Source organism: Heloderma suspectum, chromosome 4 (genome assembly GCF_057233095.1).
Source record: "Heloderma suspectum isolate Gila_16-S chromosome 4, 16-S_ref, whole genome shotgun sequence".
In the NCBI taxonomy this organism is placed as follows: domain Eukaryota; kingdom Metazoa; phylum Chordata; class Lepidosauria; order Squamata; family Helodermatidae; genus Heloderma; species Heloderma suspectum.
The window spans coordinates 238005196-238023034 of NC_139461.1; the positions used below are offsets into that span (position 1 = coordinate 238005196).

At 43.7% G+C, this 17839-nt stretch overlaps 1 protein-coding gene across 12 annotated transcripts in view; it reads right to left on the reverse strand.

The window, feature by feature from the left end:
- SZT2 (SZT2 subunit of KICSTOR complex) overlaps positions 1-17839 on the reverse strand; it is a 103625-nt gene that overhangs the window by 84264 nt on the left and 1522 nt on the right. For all 12 annotated transcript variants that reach the window (XM_084852785.1, XM_084852792.1, XM_084852787.1 and 9 more), the window contains exons 2-8: positions 13874-13999; positions 13579-13752; positions 13046-13216; positions 5347-5478; positions 3201-3354; positions 2534-2640; positions 886-1096 (exon numbers count right to left, since the gene is read on the reverse strand). In XM_084852785.1, the coding sequence (XP_084708911.1) occupies positions 886-1096; positions 2534-2640; positions 3201-3354; positions 5347-5478; positions 13046-13216; positions 13579-13752; positions 13874-13999 (1075 nt within the window). The remainder of the gene's footprint in view (positions 1-885; positions 1097-2533; positions 2641-3200; positions 3355-5346; positions 5479-13045; positions 13217-13578; positions 13753-13873; positions 14000-17839) is intronic.

Consider the following 17839-nt stretch of genomic DNA (forward strand, 5'->3'; position numbering starts at 1 on the left):
TTGCAGAGACCACATGGTTCCCCCCTTCCTTTTGAAAGTAACCTCATCAGAGGCAGACCAGGGACTGAGACATGGACATAGATCTGAACATTTAGCATTATTCAACCAAGTACAAATGCAAGTACTGAAAAACACAAAGAATTTTCTTTTAGTATTTTCCCATGTGCATGAATAGTGCCACTGTGAAAACAGCAGTGAATATGGTACTTGAACTTCCCTCACTCTATATGACGCCATCGGCATCTACAGGAATGCTCTCCTGGAATTAACAGCTGGCTCCAAGGCATCCCATTAGGAAATGGGTGGGCAACTGCAGGAGGTCTAGGGGCCATTTCTGCTCCCCGGGAGCTTCACAAATCCCCACCCCCCACCCGCAGGCAGTAAAAAAATGTATTTTTAAAAAATGGCATCTGTAACAGCTATGGAGCACCAAAACAGCCAAAAAACCGGCTTGTTTGCAAGCTAGATGTGACCCTTTTGGTGCTCTCTAGCAGTTATGGATAACTTCTTTAAAAAATTCTCTCCCCCAAATTTCAGGGGTGGCAGGGACCGCATGTGGTCGGTGGGTCAGGTGTTGCCCACCCCTGCATTAGGATGTAAAAGTGATGGCTGAAGGGACTAAGAGCAAAGCTACTAGTCTTGTTCATACCTCTGTAACTGTTTTTGCTTAGTGCTGGACATCTTACAGTTTTTGAAAAGGGACAAAGCACTGCCAGCCCCCACAGTCCTGAGTATTCATCCCTTCACACAAAACCCACCATGCTCACTACTACACCGTCCAATATATCAACCTAGCTCAAGGTTCTTGTCCCTTTGGCACTAGGGAAGACAGAGTGGATAAAGTGAGGAAACAAATGCTCCCCATTCCATGCAGGGTAAGCTCACCACAGTAATACTCAGGGTTCAGGGACTCCCCGCTGCGCAGAAAGGAGTACAGAAGAAAAGCTTTGTGATAGACGTTCAGGTCCAAACTAGAAGGCTCCACTTCAGGACATGTGGAAAGGTATGTGCCAAAGGTTGCCATGGCAATGAACTTCATGAGTTCCACATTGGGGACATGACCAAAACTGCAGTCATAGGAGTAGACTCCCCCTACCTGCAAGAGAGAAGACACACACAAGCACTGACAACTGACACAGGCACGGTTCCTGCCTCTTATGCCGTAATAAATTCCATTTCACCCCAAGCTCCAGGGCATATGCCAAGGCTGTATGTGTAAACTGCAACAGGTTTCCAGACATAGGCATGCTATTATTCCACTCACGTCTCCAAAGTGAAGAGGGATGGGAGTAGTGAGGAAACTTTGTAACATGCAACGCAATTTTTTTAATGATTATTTCACGCATATCTCCATATATCATCTTGCTTCCCAAATTACAAAAGTTGGAATGGTTGTGTATACTTCTGCCAGCCTTCCCCAACCTGGTGCCCTCCAGATATTTGGACTATAACTCCCATCAATCCCAGCCACCATGGCCAATGGTCAGGGAGTTGTAGTCTAAGACATCTGGGGGCACTAGATTGGGGAAGGCTGACTTAGGCAAACTTAAATTCACACATTGCCTATAAACGAGATGATACAAGCTCCAGTTTTAAACTGCAAAGCATAACAATTCAAACGAACCATCCAGAACATTATAAATGTTAACACTTGACCGAACTTTCTTGTCAAGCTGCTCTCTCTTGAGCCTCAGGAGCAAAAATCATGTGTTTTAAGCTACAAATTCCACCAGCAACTTAACACACTGCCTTGTTCCTATCGTGGATGCATTAGTGAACTCGCGGGGAGTTAAAATTTTACTCTCATGCCAATGATCTGAGGACTAGCCTTCTTTGTGGGCCTGGTATCAATGTTCTAAGCTACCTTTGGTCATAAAGCAAGGGGTAAAACTTTGGTCAAAAAGCAAGTTGAAACATAAATAGGAGTAGTTAGGGGATGCAAGACTATTTCTCACCTCCTGTGACTGTGTTCAGGGCACTTGCCCAAAGCTCCAGGAGAATGTAGTAGCTGGGGGCTCACTCATTCTGCAACAGCATATGGGCTGATCACAGGTCAGTTCTGACCCAAAGCCTTTTTTGTTGCCTTAGGCAAACTGAAATCCCCCCTCCCATGTCTTGCCCTACATAGAGCAGAATAGCAATGACATATTAAATAACCAAAAGTTGACCAGAACACTAATTTCCTTTCTTTCATTTTTCATTTCAGTAACAGTGCAACAGGAACATGCCTATTCAAATGTAAGCAGTATTAACAATCACACCACTGTGTTGCACATTAGCTAATCTGAACTAAACAGTACTGCCAGATTCCTGGGCACCATCACCGACATTTCACCTATAAGCATGCTTTAGAAAAGTAGATATATCTGAAGTGCAAGCAGAACTTCTCTCACCAAGACTTTCATAAAATTCCAGAGTTCTGCCTGAGTTGGCAACCCAGGCAATAGTCTAGCTTGCCTTTGGGCCAGCCCTGATCACAGTGCACACACAACTAAGTAATCATGTGCCTGCTTTCAACAGACTCCCATAGCACCTGAACAAAGGAACAGGCCACAGTCCCACTGCGCAGTTGGTTGAGCAGAGTCTCGCAAACAGCTACATCTGGGACACTGGTGACACCATCCGTGATCACAATAATCCCTGTAAACAACAAAACCCACCATCAGCATTAGATAGGCGAGCCCAGGCATTCCACAATGGAAGGAAAGAACTAAGCTCTGAGACAGAGTTCCCTTTTGCTACACCTATGGACTTCCTGAGTCGGAACAACTGAGCCATCCTATCTGCTTGGTATGGCTTCTTCTCTTGCATACATAGGAGAGCTCAGCCATAAGACAGCATGGAGCCTCTGCCTCCTCCAGGCAGACTAAAAGCTGCAGAGGAAGCTTAACCAACATAGGCTGGCCACCACTTGGGCTGCCCTCCAAGGTGAAAAACTCTGCAAAAGCCCACTGCACTTGGGCAGCCTTGGTTCCAGAGTCAGAAAGACCAAGACTCAAAACCTCATGTCATCCCCTGCTAAGTTAAAGTGCCCTGCAGTCTTGTTACTCTGCGGCTCAGCTAGACTCAGTCTTCACTCTCCTGCTCTAGCTCCCCTGGTCCACCCACATGCAACAGATGGCTTTCGCAATGGCCACAAAAATAGCCACCCGTGCTTCTTCTCCTGGCCATCCCACCTTGAAAGAGACCCACAGGCTAACCTGCACTGGAGTTGGAGGGCAGCAGCTGCAGTGCCAAGATCCCCTGCCGAATCATGCTGACAAGCCCAACGTCAGCTGTGACCATGGACACACCCAACTTCCTCCCCGAGGGCTCCTGGGGATCACACAGACGCTCCTGGGATGACAAGTCCACCTGCAACAAGAAACAAAGTTCCCATCAGCCACAGCACAGGACCTCCCCTCTCTAAGTGCCACAAGCAATGCCCCCTCCAAACCCTCAGTAGAGCCCGTTTCATTTAATACCCCACCCCACCCCCGGCCACACACACACACGCAAAAAAGCATAACATGTGCCTTTCGTACATATGGAGGTCCAGGCAACCAGGCTTCTAAAATGAATACAAGAGGAGACCCTGGAGAGCATTTGTTTAGCAGCACAGAAGCAACCCACCATCCCCCAAACAGAGGGAAATTTGGTCTCTTCCAAAGTTTGCCCAAGGGTGGTTGTGGGCGGAAGCAAGTATGTGGGTAACCGGGTGTCTTCACAGTGAGAATGGTCTGAGGTTCCCCAACTTGTATTCAGGCTTTGTATTTACTCTTGCACATTCTTGGAAGAAAGATGCCAGCAGGGAAATGACAGAATCAACAAGACACAAGATCTCATTCCTGTACCCACAACAGCCTGCCTCCCAAGTGCTGACCGGGAAATCCAGATGTCATCAACTTTTGTTGGCTGCCAGTGTCAGCACATGCTTTAACAGTTTCAGGCACAGCCCCTGCCTGGGGCTGTCCTCTCTAACACTGCACCCCCATCTGAGCGCTCTTGACCCTTTGTTTAGAAAGTGTTGCTGTTCTTTCTAAGCAAATCAACAGGGGGAAATGCAACACAAGTCACAGGGGAAGCAAACTCACCATAGAACAGAAAGGAAAGGAGGGGAGGGGACAGAGAAAACACTGGCAAACATGCCATATAAATCAGCTGGAAGCATTTCGCTTGTCGACATTCTGCCAGCTCCAAGAGCGAGGGTGATGGCAGTGCTGCAATCCTCATCAGCAACACCACAAAAGAACAGTAGAGCACTTATGTTATGGGGCCCCAGAAAGGATCCAAGGTATCTTTTATTAAGAAAAAATGTGGTTGCTCTGCTTGAAAAGTATTCCCAGGATTTTCTCCAAAATCCCTTCTTGCCTTTAAGTCCTAGAAGGCACATCTGTCAGCACACATGCACACTCCAGTAGGGCTGCTAGTGTTACCCAAGTACCTGCCAGACAGAAGTCTTCTCCACACAGGTCTGAAATTGCTCTGATACTCAACAGGAGCTTGAAGAAGCTTCCTATTCTCCAGCCAAAAAACCTCCTTTGCCCTTGGCCTCAGAGTGGTCCAGTCAGCATGTCCATTGGGCCCCCTCTGATGAGCTCCTATGTCTTGCCCCTAACAGAAAGTGACTTTGCTACATTGCTGTTCAGTACTGTGACATATCATCCCTCAACTTCGAGCTGCCACCACCTGCCCAGGTAGCTCCAAGCTCTGTACTCAGACAAAGCACTAAGGTCACTAGGTTGTGACTTAAATTTAAGAATAGCTTCCAGGTGACCAAGCAGGGAAGCTGTTAGGAGGTGGAAGAGAGTTAGTATTACAAACATTTTAGGGTGCTCAGAGCATTGTATACACATTATCTCAGTGTTCCTTACAATCACCCTGTTAAAGAGGCCAGTTGTTATTCCCATATCACAGGCTGAGAGATGGTGGCTTGTATGAACAGCACCTATTAATTCATGGCAAAGGCAAATATGAATAGGGAATATACTGGTTCACTGTTTAATCACTATGCTGTAATAGCAAGATAGTTAGTTATTTTCCCCTTCTTCTCAGCTGATCACTTTGTCATAAATGACAAAAATATGTGCATGTGTGCAAGCAGGCTAGTATAAAATTTAAAGGACTAAACGCATTTCCAAGACTGTACATGGATACTACACAAAAGCCACCTTCTTCAGAAACTCTCTCTGTATGGAAGTAACTGAGGTCCAGCTCTTCCATCATCCATGCACTGTTCGCTTGAGAGGCTTCTGGCATGGTTCTGATGGGTGGGAAGAGACAGGCCCATGACAGGCCCACTTGGCAAAGAACAGGAAAATTCCTCCCCCTCATTCGAGCAGTAAGAAGTTGCTGTGGCCTTCTCACCTGCGTTTTGGGCTCATACTGCTGCTGGAGCATCTCAGCCACTTTATTTTCAAAGGCGCATAGCTGCATATATACTTGCTGCAGGAAGGTCTCTGTTTTGGTCTCATCTAGCAGGCAACCCTGGAACAGCACCTGGGCCAGAGAAAGTGCAAGTCTTTAGTCATTCCAGTTAGTGTATTCTGTTGTGCAGTGCGGTGAGTGGTATACCAACAAAACCTTACATAATCTGAAAAGTAGACCGCACCAATTCACTAGCAGACAAATAAATGTGCAAATAAAATACTGCAGTTGATGCTTTGAGCCAGAAATAATATTTTAAAAGGGGATGTAACTTTGTGGCATAAGTAAAACATAGAGAAGTAAAATTTACAGAAATTTTGAAGCCATGGAAAAAAACTATTTTCCCTGTTTTTTGTGTGTGTGGAAAAAAAGGAAATTTGAGGAAAAAATGAAAAATAAGCAGGGTTTTTTTTTAATCACTCTTTACAGATCTAAAGTCATTTTGTTGCTTTAGGATAGCCTTCCCCAACCTGGTTCTTTCCAGATATTTTGGACCGGCTCCCACTGGCCTCAGGTCAGGAATGCTGGGCACTACAGTCCAAAACATCTGTAGGTACCAGGTTGATATAATTATCATTATATTCGAAAAATTTAAAAGTGAACTCAGATAGTAAATCTATAATTATTGTCTGAATAAACTATGCTTAAAAAATTTAACATACCAAACATCATCAATTTTATGAGCGAACCAAGTTATACATAACATATTTTAGATTCCTAGTTGATGTCTGACCAGAGGGAACTTCAGCAGGTAGCCCCTGAAAAACCTGAATCATCTTAGAAGCCAGAAGAAGCAAGAAGAACTAGAGGCAAAGGAAGACAAGTCCAGAAACATGGGACTCTAGAACAAAACCCAAACTGTCAAGAATGTTCCTCCATATTACGACATGGTGACTCTATTCACATGCTGTGAAACTGAGCATGAGCATGAGCATCCCAAAATGTTTATCAGTAAAATATATTTATTTATTTAAAACATTTGTATCTTGCCCTATACCATTAGGATCTCAGGGTGGTGTAGAGATAAAATCTATTTACACAGGGTAAAAAAATAATTTAAATAGCTAACAGCATATTAAATCATTAAGCTAGCTAATACCAATTTAAAATCTATACCAATAAAACAGTTCAAACAATGTACAAACTCAGGGAATCCAATCAGCCCTCGAAGGATTTGATAAATGCCATGTTTTAACTTGACGCCGAAATGAAACCAGTGTCTGCGCCAATCAGGCTTCCAAGGGGAGGGCATTCCACAACCGGGGTGCCACAGCAGAAAAAGCTCTCTCCCACATCCCACCGTAGTGCATATCTCACACTGATGGGACATAGAGGAGGGCTCTTCCAACAGATCTCAGTTCTCGGGCAGGCATATATAGGGGGAGGCGCTCCCTCAGTTATTGAGGTCCCAAGCTGCTTAGGGCTTTAAATGTCATCACTAGCACCTTGAATTCGGACCGGAAACGTATTTCTGGATCAAAAGGTTTAATAAGAAATGGAAGAAATAACTATGCTGAGCAACTAACAGAGAGGATTAAAAAGTATTTTCCATGGATTCATTACTTCCAGACATTTCACATCTTTGGTCTTTCTATAAAAGTTTTATTACACAGTTTTTAGAAATCATTGCAGGGTAGGGGTGGGGAGTAAAGGTTTGGTAACAATATATAAACACCTCATCTTAAATTCTAAAAGAAAATATTTCATAATCCAAAGCTGCTCAATTTTCCCATTTTAGGGGAAAAAACAAAAATGGTCCTTGGAAGAAAATCTGTTTTTTTCTGAATTTTGCTGGGGGGCTTTCTGGGCCTTCATATCTCTTGTTCACACGACTTGTCAAGCCATGGCAAACTGGCTGCCTCCAAGAACCCGATATGACAGCCTCCATGGATAAATTAAGCCACAGTGGGCTGTCGTGTTGTGCAATGTCAAAGTATCCAGGTTCAGATGTCATGTTAACAGCCTATGAATGGGACATTTGTAAGTTGTTGCTGCAAACCAGAAGTAGCGCGTGTGTAGCATGCATCCCTGGAAATTTTGGGTTAATTACTTAACCCACGATTTGCCACCAAATGCCGCCATTACGTGCAAACCAGGTCACTGGGTCATACTTCCAAGTAGGTATGTATAGGATTTTACTTTAAGTTCAGAAACGAGCACCCAAACCCATGAAACCCTGAAACAAACACACACGGCCAGTTCCATGCACCACTTCTAGTGGCCCATGGAACTTAATTTTATTTCTAGGTAAGGAATTCAACCATAACCTCATGCCACAAAAAAGCTAAGGAAAAAAAGCACAAGGCCCAAGAGGGAACGTATGACTCCAGTGTGGAAAACCAGCAGTTAAGTCAGCCATTCTGATACAACTCCAACCTAAAATGGTGAATCAAGTACTCTAGATGCAAAGTCCTGCAGCGCTGACCAGACGTTTTACATCTCTAGTCTTTCTGTAAAAGTCTTCCTGTTACATAGTTTTAGAAATCATTTGTGTGAGGGGAGTAAAGGCTTGGTAACAATATATAAACACCTTGTCTTAAAATCTAAAAGAAAATATTTCATAAACAAAGCTGTTCAATTTTTCCTATTTTGGGGAAAAAAACAAAAACAGTCCTTGGAAAAAACTTTTTTCTGAATTTTTCCAGTTTTTTTTCTGGGCCTTCACATCCCTAGCAAAACATCCTCAATTGTAGTATATCAGGAGAAATCACTAAATTATGTACCTGTGGAAAAAATTCACGCTCAAAGTGCATTGGGATAAACCATCCACTGTATTGTATTATGCTAGTAAATCACAGTATTAATGGTAAAGAGCAGGGATATGATTCTAAATGTGTATCAGTTTTACCTTTTGGTTATTATTGTGGAGTATTCGTTTTATACTGTGAACTGCTTTGCAAGCTGGGAAAAAGTGGCACATATATTTCGTAAGAAAAATAAATAAATAAATAGATAGATAGACAGGCAGCAGGCTCCATGTGTTGTAAAACAGAGGCCACCTTGAGAAAGAGATTCTAGAAGAGGCTGGAGAAGTTGCTCTGTTACTGCAGAGAAAGGAAGCCACAAGAAAGCATTAATATTGGCTCGTAACATAGAGCATAATATTGGTTTGCAGCCACAGTGGGTTGTCAGCCTTGTTTGTGTGAGTGTGGCTTATTGTAACATCTGAACCTGGCATAGAGGCTTCAGCGTGGTTTGTTAACCCATACAAGTCACCCTGAAAATTCATGGCTTGTTGTAGGGCTGCTCAGGGTGGCTTGTCATGACATCTGAACCCAGCATGGCTTGGCAGTAGCTTTTAGGCATGGGCTACAGAGCCACCCGGCAAGAGTGGCAAAAAGCCTGGCTGCTCCCCTCGATCTCACTAGTGCTGCCTCCAGCCTTCCTCATCAATGATGTCCGCCACTCCACTGATATAGAAATGATACTTGGGAACGTCATGAACACATTCACCACCATTTTTTCTCAGTGCTTTGGAAGTACATAAATGTGTTCGCAATTTTTTTATTATTATTCCCCCGCCCCAGCCCTTCACAAGTGTACAGATCCACCTATTGACTATCTACAATTTGCAATACACATTCACCTTGGCAATTTCCTTGTAAATTACCTACTCCTTTGGTTCTTCCACTGACGCTGAACTCCAAAAAGGATTCAAGGGAATCCAAATTTACAAGGAAACTGACACATTTGTCCACTTCAGAAGCACTAAAAAAAAAACACCTTAGGAATGAGGTAATTGCTGTGAAAAGGGGTCCTGATTGGGGTGTGGGCCAATAAAATCCCACTTGTCAGTTTCATCCTCTCACATGTCTTGAACTGATACTTGTCAGTTCCCTACACACACACTTCAGCACTTCCCTTGACCCCGAACTTGGCGGCTGAATGGGATGGAGCTATTGGGATAGGCGGGTAGGTGTAATTACTGTGGGAGTTTGGGTGTATGTACTTTCTGTGAAAATGGGCTGCTTTTAAAATTATTTTTCTGTCGTTCACACTTGTGTCATTGTGCATTTGTGAACAATAGAAAAATTAAAATAAAAAGACCCAAATCTATTTGCATATTTCTGAAGCCCTAAAAAAGATTGTAAACAGAAAAATTGCGCTGAAAAGGGACAGCGAACAGAGCAGGGTGAAAAGCCAGAAAAATTCTCCTCCATAGGGATGCATATACAAGAGGGGTTGTGCCACAAAGAACACTGGGATATGTGCAGGGAGTGGGCTGGAGGACTAAGGGGGGAAAAGCCACGGCAAGTTGCAGAGCACCTAATCATCTTTTGAGAGCAATGTGGGTTAGCAAGTGAACAGCCAACCCACTATTTTCAGGGTGGTTTATCGTGACATGCAAACCAGCCCAGAAGGACAACTTTCGGCACTAACACAAAAAATAAAGTTGTTGCACTTCAAAGACAGATTTACAGTCAGGGCCAGAAATATTGGAACAAGGATAACTGTTTTGGCACACATTGAAGTTGAAAGGAAACACACCCAGATGGGAGCGAAGTCAGGACTTCCAGTTGTAATTCAAGGGGTTTGACAAAAGTGGGGCACTAACCATTTAGGAAGCCAGTGGCATATACCCCCTCCCCCATCATCAGTGGCTCATAAGCAATGGAACAAACCAACATCATTTCAAACTTAAGGATCGCCTTGAATACCTCGATGAAAATCCTTTGCAGTCAATGACTGCCTGAAGTCTGGAACCCATGGACATGACCAAATGCTGAGTTTCCTCCCTCAAGATGCTTTGCCAGGCCTTTACTGCAGCTGCCTTCAGCTGTGCTTGTTTGTGGGTCTTTCTGCCTTCAGTCTTGTCTTCAGTAAGTGAAAAGCATGCTCTATTGGGTTGAGATCAGGTGACGGACTTGGCCATTGAAGAACATCCCACTTCTTTGCCTGGAGAAACTCTTGGGTAGCTTTTGCTGTATGTTTTGGGTCATTATCCATCTGCAATATGAAGCGGCGTCCTATCAGTTTGGCAGCATTCAGCTGAATCTGAGCAGAAAGTATAGCCCTATACGCTTCAGATTTCATCCTGCTGCTTTAATCAGCAGTTAGGTCATCAATAAACACCAGTGACCCGGTTCCATTGGCAGCCATACATGCCCATGCCATAACACTGCCTCCACCATGTTTGACAGATGATGTGGTATGCTTTGGATCATGAGCTGTTCCTTTCCTTCTCCAGACTTTTCTCTTCCCATCATTCTGGTACAAGTTAATCTTGGTTTCATCAGTCCAAAGAATCTTATTCCATAACTGGGCAGGCTTTCTTAGGTGTTAGCTGACAAAGGCTAATCTGGCCTGTCTGTTCTTGAGCGTTACCAGTGGTTTGCACCTTGTTGTGAAGCCTCTGTATTTACATTCATAAAGCCGTCTCTTGACTGTAGATGTTGACAATGACATGCCTACCTCCTCAAGAGCATTCTTGACCTGGCTAGATGTTGCGAAAGGGTTCCGCTTCACCATGAGCAGAATTCTGCGGTCATCCACTTTAGTTGTCTTCCATGGTCTTCCAGGCCTTTTGCTGTTGCTGAGCTTGCCAGTTAATTCCTTCTTTTTCAGGATGTTCCAAATTGTTGTACTGGCCACTCCCACTGGTTTCGCTATCTCTCTGATGGGTTTATGTTGTTTCCTCAGCCTAATGATGGCCTCCTTCACTCGCATGGACAACTCTTTGGACCTCATGTTGGGAGTTCCAGTGAACAGCTCCCAAATGCAAATGTAACACTCAGAACCACCTCCAGGCCTTTTATCTGCTTGATTGATCATGGGGTGCCCAGGAAACAAGCCACCCCTGGCCATGCAGCTGCTTGTCAGCCATTCGTTCCATTACTTATGAGCCACCAACGATGAGAGGGGGTGTATGCCACTGGCTATACTTCCTGAATGGTTAGTGCCCCACTTTTGTCAAACCCCTTGAATTACAGCTGAAAGTCCTGACTTCGCTCCCATCTGGGTGTGTTTCTTTTCAACTCCAATGTGGTGGTGTACAGAGGCCAACTGCCAAAACAGTTATACTTGTTCCAATATTTCTCGCCCTGACTGTATTTGTTTTCATAGGCAACATATTACTTATCAGATTCATGAAATAGCAGCAGGCATATATGCACACTGGTAGACAAATCAAATAAAGGGAGCACTAAAGATATGAGAGGTGGTCTTAATAACCTTGCATACCTGTCCTCATAGCTGGAAGGCTATGCATGAAGAGAGAACGATTCAGAATACTAACAACTGCTGGAACACTGTACACAAAGACAATAATTGCTGTTTGTAATGACAGAGCCAGCTACAATTATTGTTGAACTCTAATCATGGTAGCCAGAGGCAGGAACACTGGCAAGAGCCCAATTAAGACTATACCCAACACCTCACAATAATCAGAGCTGAGAGTATTCTGGTTTTGTATTTCCTGTAAGAGGAAAATCAGCATCCTGAAAGTCAATACTGTAAGAGGAAAATCAGCATCCTGAAAGTCTCTGTTTTCAGTTTTAGACAATATTTAGCCCATGCAGCTGTGAAAGATAAGCTTGAATGTATGCAAGCAATGCCTGGTGAAGTCTCAGGTAGTAAAGAGTGGCTGTGAATGACTGCTTGTAGTTACAAGGCAGAACTCCAGTTTTCAGCATAGGTCCTTCTGCCTCCTTATGACTAGCAGAAGCAGAACAAATTATGCCAAATATGATAAAACATGCAAACATGCTCAATTTACATATTGTATACAGGTTTCAGAAAAGGGTTTTCATATTACAGAATTTTGACTTTAGGTGCACAGTCTATGAGTTGGCTCATTTGTAGATCTACCCACAATAGCCATACAATACAAATGCATTGGCCAACATGCGCAGAACTTATCAACAAAAGCGATGGTTGTGAGCTTTGTAGAAAGCACAGCCCTTTCCATGTCATGGTGGAGCTTACAGTTGAAAGGGTGCATGATTAGATTCAAAGACTTAGAACTGTCCATGCTAGCAAACACCATCCATTTTTTATGATGGGATTTTGACACTGTGGATGGTACTACAGACAGGATTGCAACAGCTGGAGACTTGCCTTTAGCTTTTGCCAATCTCCCCTCCTTCCTCTACACCAATGTAGCTTGGATCAAATTTTTAATTCCTACATATTATACCCAGCTGCAACTCTAAAGTCAGCTTCACTTGACTGATTTCCTGTTTGCCACATCATATGGACAATTCCTTGCAAAAGCCCTGGAGACTATTGTGCATAGAGAGACTACCAGGAGAAGGAAGACATCATTCACAAAAGGACTGGAACAGTGGATAAGGGGGGGGGGTGTTGTATGTGAATGTGCATGAATATGCGTGTACATGTGCACACATGTGCAGCCTCTGTCACCTTAGCATACACCCAATATAGCTTTCTGGGATGAAAACGTTGTGTGCCACCAGGCTATAGCATATAGAAAGGTGAACTGGAAGTTGTATACATATGACATGCTCTGCTGAGAAAGCTCTTTAAAGTGTTGCAGACTCCAGCCCACAGACACCTCTATGCTGTATTTGCTAGCAGCAGGAAACTTACAGCCTTTTTCTGACTCCCTGTTTGAGGCATTTGATAGCAGATAGGATAGCAGCCTCCAGCAGGCTGGAGAAACAGAAAGCATAAGAACTACCTGGTGTGTCTGCAGGCCAATGATGGAAGAATATGCTTGGATAGTGATGAAGATCTCAGGTTGGTAGGTAATGTCTGAGCCTGGGATTCGAAAGGGTTTTAACAACCCCACTAAACACCGGGAGAGGGCATAGAACACTTCATCAAAAATTATCTCCCCTGTAGAGTCATCCTGAAGAAGAGAAAATTGAGAGAGTATCAAACATCGGCCCAACCTGCCTCAGAGGTGGGAGTCTCCAGCTATGTGGACGCATGTTATATAGATGGTATTTGGGAGACACTTACAATGTGAACATTTGCAGTATTCTTACTACTGGAAATCAACCAGTCAAGGTACCCAGCAGGCAAAACCCCTGTATGGATGCCATCAAGATAAGGAATAGATCCTGGCAGGTTTTTCTCCAAGAGAGAAAGAAGCTGTCTTTGACAGGCCTTGATTAGGAAGTACTCAAAAACAAGTAAGAAGAAAGGAGCGACAAACACTCAGACAGCAGAGGTTGAGGGTTTGTGGGGGAGGGAGGGAAACACACTTACCACAATACCCGTAGAAGGGCTTAGATCCAGTTCAATCACAAAACGGTACTGGCGTGCAAGGAAAGTGACTTGTGTGGAAGGCACTAGGAGGTATGGCCTGGGCTGCACAGGCTCATCAGGTTGCCAGCTGTTTGGCAGTATGCTGAGAACATCCAGCTCATTGTCTGATGTAACCTTAAAAAACAAACAAAACCCTAAATCAAGGGTGGGCAACAGGCGGTCCTAGGGCTGCATGCAGCTCTTGTCCTAATTTCATACAGCCTAATTTCAAAAGCCTTGCATACAGCTCACTCACCAGTTCTGGTTCAGGCACTGCACAGATAACCTGGTGCAAACGGCCAAGAAACCAGGCCAGGCGCACATTGCGTGAAATCCGGTAGTCCTTCTTCATTAAGAGGAAGACCTGCCTCGCCTCCTCTACCTGCAAGTAACAACGAAAGAGAACAGCCATCTTGCAAGACTGGCAAAAAGACAAGGACACCAATGTCCTTCTGTGGCATGTTAAGAAAATGCTGTCAGCACTCATTGGGTTACTCAAATTGTTCTTTAACGTTATACTCCTACAACACAATGGTAAAGATTACATCACTTCACAATTGCTTTATGATGCTATATGGACCAAAACAGCAAGAAATACAGAATAGGTAAAATGGCATCTTTGATTGTTTTGTGATTTAGAGTTCAACACTATGTATGTTTAGATAGAAAAATATCCTACAACTCCCAGCATTCCCCAGCAAGCATGGCTGACTAGGGAATGCTGGGAGTTGAACGTCTTTTTCTGCCTAAACATGCATAGGATTGTGCCCTTACAGTGTGATTCTACACAGGTTTAGACAGAAATCCCACTGGCAGCTTGCTGAAATGGCTAGAGAATGAGACAGAGAATGTGATTTGACTTTATTTCATGGAAATTTCATCAAAGTAGTAGTGTACTGGAATAGGAAACTTGCACATTCATGATCATATTTTAAAGATGTTGTAGTTGTTCTCAGTTGCTTTTTCTCTTTCTAAACAGCTGGGCAAAAGCCTGTTAAATCACTGAAATTATTCTCAAGTACTGAAAATATGTTGTGTCAAAAATGCTGCAATGAATAATTTCTTTAATAATAAAAAAGAAGTCCCAATGAGTTCAATTAGATTTACTCTTAAATAAGTGTGCATATGATTGCAGCTTACGTGTTCTCTGAAACGGGAAAGCTTCTATATTCTTACAAACAGAAGGCAGTCCAATGAAGGTATTATAGCACCCTATATTTCTGATTGTGTTATCAGTTTTCCTGTGGTGCGCCTGGTCACTGGGAGACAGGATACTGGGCTGAATGGAAAGTCAGTCTTAGTTAGGCTGTTCTTATGCTTCTCTTAACAGCAGATTAAGGCTGCCATTCTAAGCATACATACTTGAGAGTAAACCCTGCTTAACTCAGCGGCACTTCTGAATAAATGTGAATGGCACTGTTCTGTGAATGAGAGATGGAGCAAGCTATCTTGAACTGAGCATTCTGCCACACATGTACTACCAAGGGGTGGATCAGGACCATGTGTGGGCAGGTGATGTAGCGATAAACCATAACACCAATATCCATCAGTGCAACCATATCTCCTGCTTACTTATAGATAGGAGCTCACCATTCCCGCAACAACTAGGACATTTGTAGGAAGAAAAACTGGCCACATCTAAACCAGCCTTCCCCAGCGTGATACCCTCCAGATGTTTTGGACTGCAACTCCCAACATTCCTGACCATGGTCATGCTGGCTGGGGCTGATGGGCATTGAAGTCCAAAACATATGGAGAACACCAGGTTGGTGAAGGATGAGCTAAGCACTTTGTTGTTTATTCGTTCAGTCGCTTCCGACTCTTCGTGACTTCATGGACCAGCCCACGCTAGAGTTTCCTGTCGGCTGTCGCCACCCCTAGCTTCCCCAAGGTCGAGTCCGTCACCTCCAGAATATCATCCATCCATCTTGCCCTTGGTCGGCCCCTCTTCCTTTTGCCTTCCACTTTCCCTAGTATCAGCATCTTCTCCAGGGTACCCTGTCTTCTCATGATGTGGCCAAAGTACTTCAGTTTTGCCTTTAAGATCCTTCCCTCAAGTGAGCAGTCTGGCTTTATTTCCTGGAGTATGGACTGGTTTGATCTTCTGGCAGTCCAAGGCACTCTCAGAATTTTCCTCCAGCACCACAGTTCAAAAGCATCGATCTTCCTTTGCTCAGCCTTCCTTATGGTCCAGCTCTCGCAGCCATCGGTTACTATGGGGAATACCATTGCTTTAACTATGTGGACTTTTGTTGTCAGTGTGATGTCTCTGCTCTTCACTATTTTATCAAGATTTGTCATTGCTGTCCTCCCAAGAAGTAAACGTCTTCTGATTTCCTGGCTGCAGTCAGCATCTGCAGTAATCTTTGCACCTAGAAAGACAAAGTCTGTCACTGCCTCCATATTTTCTCCCTCTATTTGCCAGTTATCAATCAAGCTGGTTGCCATAATCTTGGTTTTTTTGAGGTTTAACTGCAACCCAGCTTTTGCACTTTCTTCTTTCACCTTCGTCATGAGGTTCCTCAGCTCCTCCTCACTTTCAGCCATCAAAGTGGTATCATCTGCATATCAGAGATTGTTAATGTTTCTTCCAGCGATTTTAACTCCAGCCTCGGCTTCATCAAGCCCAGCATGTCGCATGATGTGTTCTGCATACAGGTTGAATAGGTAGGGTGAGAGTATACAACCCTGCCGTACTCCTTTCCCAATCTTAAACCAGTCCGTTGTTTCGTGGTCTGTTCTTACTGTTGCTACTTGGTCGTTATACAGATTCCTCAGGAGGCAGACAAGATGACTTGGTATCCCCATACCACCAAGAACTTGCCACAATTTGTTATGATCCACACAGTCAAAGGCTTTAGAATAGTCAATTAAACAGAAATAGATGTTTTTCTGAAACTCCCTGGCTTTCTCCATTATCCAGCGGATATTGGCAGTTTGGTCTCTAGTTCCTCTGCCTTTTCTAAACCCAGCTAGTACATCTGGCAATTCTCGTTCCGTGAATTGCTGGAGTCTACCTTGCAAGATCTTGAGCATTATCTTACTGGCATGTGAAATAAGTGCCACTGTTCGATAGTTTGAACATTCTTTGCTGCTTCCCTTTTTTGGTATGGGGATATAAGTTGATCTTTTCCAATCTGTTGGCCATTCTTGTGTTTTCCAAATTTGCTGGCATATGGCATGCATCACCTTGACAGCATCATCTGGCAAGATTTTAAACAGTTCAGCTGGGATACCGTCATCTCCTGCTGCCTTGTTATTTGCAATACTTCTTAAGGCCCATTCAACCTCACTCTTCAGGATGTCTGGCTCTAGCTCACTGACCACACCGTCAAATCTATCCCCGATATTATTACCCTTCCTATACAGATCTTCCGTATATTCTTGCCACCTTTTCTTGATCTCTTCTGCTTCTGTGAGGTCCTTGCCATCTTTGTTTTTGATCATACCCATTTTTGCCTGGAATTTACCTCCAATGTTTCTAATTTTCTGGAAGAGGTCTCTTGTCCTTCCTATTCTATTATCTTCTTCCGCTTCCTTGCATTGCTTGTTTAAAAATAATTCCTTCTCTCTTCTGGCTAACCTCTGGAATTTTGCATTTAATTGGGCATATCTCCCCCTATCACTGTTGCCTTTTGCTTTCCTTCTTTCTTGGGCTGCTTCCAGTGTCTCAGCAGACAGCCATCTTGCCTTCTTGGTTTTCTTTTTCTTTGGGACGTTTTTTGTTGCCGCCTCCTGAACAATGTTGCGAACTTCTGTCCATAGTTCTTCCGGAACCCTATCTACTAAATCTAGTCCCTTAAATCTATTCTTCACCTCCACTGCATATTCATGAGGAATATTAGTGAGCTCATATCTAACTGATCTGTGGGTCTTCCCTATTCTCTTTAGTCTGATTTTAAATTGTGCAATAAGAAGTTCGTGATCTGAATTACAATCAGCTCCAGGTCTTGTTTTTACCGACTGCATAGTCCATCACCTTTGGCTACAAAGGATGTAGTCAATCTGATTTCGGTGTCGACTGTCTGGTGAAGTCCATGTATAAAGTCGTCTCTTAGGTTGTTGGAAGAGAGTGTTTGTTATGCAGAGTGAGTTGTCTCGACAAAATTCTATCAGCCTATGTCCTGCTTCATTTTGTTCTCCCAGACCATGCTTGCCTGTAATTCCAGGTGTCATTTGACTACCCACCTTAGCATTCTGGTCTCCTGTAATGAAAATAACA